Raw genomic sequence first — 5,163 nt, 5'->3', positions numbered from 1 at the left:
ACATAGCGTTGTAAATCGTTAAGCGCTAATTAAATAAGCCCAAGCGCTTTTCCTAAGAAAGGAAAAACAATAATAAATTTATATATTTTAAAAAAGTAATTCAATTTTGTTTAGAAAGTCAAACAAATGAAAATATTCATTTTGACATGATAAAACAATTTTGCTTTGTACAGCCTTTGTTTTAGAAACAAAGAAAATGGGATGATGCGATGAAAACATAAATCAACAAATACAAGCAAGAAAACATATGTAAGTTAATGCACCGATAGACGGCACAATTTTGTTGTCCATTTGCTTAGACCTCACAATCTGATTCAGTCTCGATAACCATGACAACAAATAATCTAAATTTGCATAAAAAATAAATAAAAATGCTGATGAAATGCTTCTTGGTCTTGTAAAGTCCCAATAATATGCTTCCTTCCATCACCAATATATATAAAGAATAAGGAGAATATTTGTTAGAAAAAGAATACGATACAATTCCAACATATTTCCTCTCCTCACATTCCCTTATTTCAATAAAATAGCCAAAAAAAAAATTACACAATCCCCATGACAATTCCTTTATATCTTGCCCTAGAAAGTCTCTTCATTTACGAGCCCTGCCCTTTTGGAGAGGTCAAGGGAAATAGTGTGAGAAGCTCAGGATCTCTAGACAGGGGAGATGAATGTAAATAAAACCCTTTTTCTGATATTGCATTTTCACTCATTGATAATTCTCCTTTTTTATTTTCACAATTTTCCACACTCAATTCTTCTCCATTAGTTCCCCTCTCCTTATTTCCTTCTCTAATCACCATCTCCATTTTCATAGAAATAGAATCCTCATTTTCCTTATTTTTCAAATTTCCATTATTATTATTATTATTATTGGAAATAGATGAAGTGGTGAAACTTGTAGAATAAAAAGGAGACGGAGAACCGGATGTAGGAGATGAGGAGATTAAGGGGCAAGGGGGGACACTTGGAAATGACGGTGATGTAACCGTCGTACCGCCCTGATAACCGGAAATAACCGATGATGGAATCACCTGGCTCGAGCCAAAACCCTTTTTTTGGGATGAAAAAAGGGCTTGCCCCGAAGGAAAACCGGCTCTGGGCAAAGCTAGTCTATTACCCGGCTTTGTGATCTCGACCTTCATCTTGCCATGGTATGGCCTCCTATCCTGCAACTTGAATGCAGGTTTGCTGATTCCTGGGGTTGCCGGAATCTGACGTGGCTCATTGGAAATTCCAGTCAGCTGTTGGACGAGCTCTCTGAAACTGTTTATGTCAACTTGGATGAACGTGGTACCTGAAGCACATGGCTGGACTGCCGGTTTCTCCATCGATGTCTAGAAAATGTGTTTTCCGGCTTGGTGTGGCCCTTAATTTCACCCGGAAATGTGGGTTAGTGGAGTGAAGGGAATTTAGCGTAAGAATATGGGCAAAATCTGAAAAAAAGAAAAAAAAAATATTGTGACACAGAGACTTTGTTAGAGAAATTCTTGGAAAGCATCATGAGAAGGTAATGATGATTAGTGAAAATTAATCAAGAATTCAAATTTAACAATAATTACGGGAAAATTATTTATTACGATAATCAGTAAAGGCCGTAAGCATCATGTACAATCTTATTTGGAATACTAGTTATCAAGAACTAATAAGCATATCGAGCTGTTGATGTGTGCCTTTGTCGGTCTAACCTAAAACAAGTGTTCAGTGTACTGGAAATAAGTTAAAATCAACGTTTGGCTAATTTTGGTTGTCCGATTTTGAACTAACTAAATAAAGTTGAGTAACTTTTTAAGATAATACATTCTATTTTTAATTATTATTTAAATACTTATTTGTTTATTTTTTTAAAAAAAATATATCAACCTCCCTCTCTTAATTATAATTCGAAAAAACACCTCGGTTCCATAAATATCCTTTACGACCCCCTAAGTTAAACAAAAAGGATGTCTAACTCCATATTCATCGTTTCCATTGTTCAAATTGGAATTTACCCTTCTTTATCTTAATCATCATGTTATCTAAGTTCTCGAAAAGCTTTCATTCTCTTTCTCTTTCTTACCTCTTCCTCCCTCTCTCTCTCACAAACTTTTTTTTGAATACTCTCTCTCATCTCATAAACCTTACAAATGTCATAAACCTTACAAATAAGTTAAAATATGCATCATAAACTCGATTTTAGGGGTGGCAACGACCTGAATAGTATGCAGGTTCTTCCTACCATGAATATTTACTTTGCTTTTGAATAATTACCTAAACATCTCTAGATAAAAAGTTACTATATTATAGAATAAAAAATTATCTAAAACACTCTTCTAAAAACAATTACTACATTATGGAATAAAGGTATTAAATGTCCAAAAATATTAAACAAATTAAAAAACGGGAAAAATTTATATAGAGCCGAAGCTCTAAACAATCACATTCGAGCCTACACCAAAACTTTTGCTAGACGAGATTGTTTTGATGCCCAAAAGTCCTCAAATTGAGGATAAGAAAAAAGTTGATTTTAAGTTTTGAAAATAATGTATTTTGTAATGCATTTTTTGAACATCAGTTTTCAAGTTTTTCAAGTTTTCATAGATCTATTGATTTACACTATTTTTGAAATTTTAAATTTTATAAATAACAATGAAAATATATTTTAAAGCTATTACAAAGATTTCTAGTGTTGAAACCACATTTCTCAACACTATTTAAAGGTAGGCTCTAAGTTGATTGTTTAGAGCCTAGGCTCTATACAAACTGCACCTCTAAGTAAATGCTATCATGTGTGAGTATCTTAACATAACCTATATTTGTATTCCAAATAAATATAAGTTTTCTTTTCTTTTTTTGATTTGTTAACCGTGAGCAAGAACGGTAGAACATTATGTTGAGGCATCCACGACCACGACCCTAAGTATAGGTGCCCTAACCCGAGTCGTTATATATATATAAACCTTTAAACAATCCAATAAAAGTGCACCTTTAAATATTATCATAAATGTAATTTTGATATAATTTTTTTGGAATGGCTTGAAAATCTATTTTCATTTCTAATTATAAACTTTTAAACTTTAAAAATAGTCTAAATCAAGTAGATCTAAAACACTTGAAAATCTTGAAAATGGACGATCAGGACAATGTGTTATAAGATACACTGTTTGCGGACTCGAAATCTTTTTTTCTTTTCATATTCATATATATCGGATTAATTAATGAGTTTTCAACATCTAAACAACCTTTATTGATGGAGTTTTTAGGCAGCATATAATACAATAATCACTCTCAATAAAACGAAAATACAAATCACCCTAAAAAAATTAGACTTGAGCATTAAATATGAAATACAATTGATTATTAATAAATTCCAAATATAACACATTTATGTTAATAAATTCCAATAATAAATTTTTCTTTAACTAAATTCTAAAAATACGTTAGTCTAAGAGTCAATCACCTCTTAAAAAGCAACCAAAACCAGAAGAAAACGAAGATCTCAACTCAAAAAAACTCAAATTCAAAACTGAACTAAACCAGAAGATAACGAATATTTCAAGTAAAAAAAACTCAAATTTAAATATGAACTAAATTGACAGTGTACCTAGGAACCATTTTGAATTTTCGTCAAACTTAGAAATGCCCAAACCAATTCGAAATTTCACGTATGTTATCCAAAATCTCAGTCAAATCGCCAATTTTACGACCACCGGATACTAAAAAAATCTGACAAAAAACAAAAAAAGATCTTAATTTTCCGGCCACCAAAAGATGAATTTCAGGCTGCTACAAGATATGTTTGTCCTCCCATAGCCCTATAATCGTCAATTCTCCACTAATCAACCTTCAAAGCTTTTGAATTTTCCTGTGAATCCAAATCAAGAAAACCCAAATTTTCTGGTGAAATATTATCACAGAAATCCAGTTTTCTCCTATGGAATTCGAATTGAAGTTTTTTTATTTTCGTGATTGAAGATTTCTTGAAAACCAACGACGAAAAATCAAAATAACACATAAGAAAGAAGCCCGTTTTCTGAAATCTGAGAAATTCATAAAACCCCATATCAAGAAAATCAGTCTGACAGAATCGAATTTGAGATGAACTCAAACCTGAAAACCACGAAAATCTCAGAAATTCAATGAATGAAATCCTGAACAGCAGTCCACCCACTTTAAATCCCAAGTTTCTCTGCAAACCTAGCCAGAAACCAGTCAAAAGTGTTGGATTTCGGAGATTTCCTTCGAAACCAAGATCAGAGAGTCAATGAATTTGGTGGGGTTGATCCAGCTCTGGTCTCATGGGTCAGTGGGACGTCACCGGGAAATTCACCATAAGAGACGTAAATCGCCGGAAAATGTGAAATCAAGGCCAGTAACGACGTTTTCCCGGCGACGAAAACCGCCTCTGAAACTTCAATGCATTTGAGACCTTTCCCCCTCACACGAAAGTGATGGAATTTGTCGTTATATCATCAAGAGAATAAACCCCACAAAAAAATGAATGAGAAAATTAAAAGGAAATTTAAAATAATTTGAAATTTTGAATTACAAATTGAAACAGAAAAAACTAAGTGAACTCTCTTAACTAATGGAAACGGGACATCTGGCACAAGATAGAGAGAGCCTATGTAGGCCAGCCCAACAATTAGTTAAAAAGGAGTAGGGGCTTTTGAGGCTCTTCTGTCCATCCACGATCGAACAAGTGATATGTGGTGAATGGATGGTGGAGATTTCAGGTTGGATTTTAACGAGAAGCCATTGGGTGTGGCCCCAATAGGGTTAAAGTAAATATTTATGAAAAATATTTTCAAAATTGTCAAGAAAAATCTACGACATGCATTTGAAAAATCCATCGGAAAAGTAGTTTTAATATTGAAAAACCTTTTAATTGATCGTCTCCACATCTCGAGATGTATGACCATAAAAAAAAAAAAGATTGTAAGTCCCAAAAATAGTGTATTTTACAACATATTATCTACACTGTCCATTTTCAAGATTTTCATATGTTTATAGATCTACTTGATTTTAACCATATTTTAAATTTAAAATTTTATAATTAGATATGAAAATAAATTTTGAGATAATCCTAAAAACATTTTACATCAAAATTATATACCATGATAAAATTTGAAAGTGCACCTCATTTCTACAAACCATGGATGCATCCATATGCCAACTACACCC

General features: G+C 32.6%; 1 protein-coding gene across 2 annotated transcripts; it reads right to left on the bottom strand.

The window, feature by feature from the left end:
• Window positions 1-389: 389 nt before the first annotated feature.
• On the bottom strand, window positions 390-4,232 carry LOC18427770 (VQ motif-containing protein 31). Of its 2 annotated transcripts, none has more exons than XM_011622695.3 (2): window positions 4,090-4,232; window positions 390-1,436 (listed from the first exon to the last, which is right to left on the bottom strand). In XM_011622695.3, exon 2 carries the CDS (start codon window positions 1,329-1,331, stop codon window positions 597-599), a length of 735 nt encoding a protein of 244 aa, XP_011620997.1. In that variant the 5' UTR covers window positions 1,332-1,436; window positions 4,090-4,232; the 3' UTR covers window positions 390-596. The 2 variants fall into 2 exon arrangements, with proteins under 2 accessions (XP_011620997.1, XP_006836879.1); XM_006836816.4 differs by having other exon boundaries at window positions 390-1,369; window positions 4,090-4,224.
• Between the last annotated feature and the right edge of the window lie 931 nt (window positions 4,233-5,163).

The sequence above is a fragment of the Amborella trichopoda genome, chromosome 11, assembly GCF_054954075.1.
Source record: "Amborella trichopoda isolate Santa Cruz 75 chromosome 11, AtrichopodaSantaCruz75HAP2 v2.0, whole genome shotgun sequence".
NCBI lineage: Eukaryota > Viridiplantae > Streptophyta > Magnoliopsida > Amborellales > Amborellaceae > Amborella > Amborella trichopoda.
Note: the sequence above shows the minus strand (reverse complement) of the source record. Positions and strands in the feature narration are given on the sequence as shown.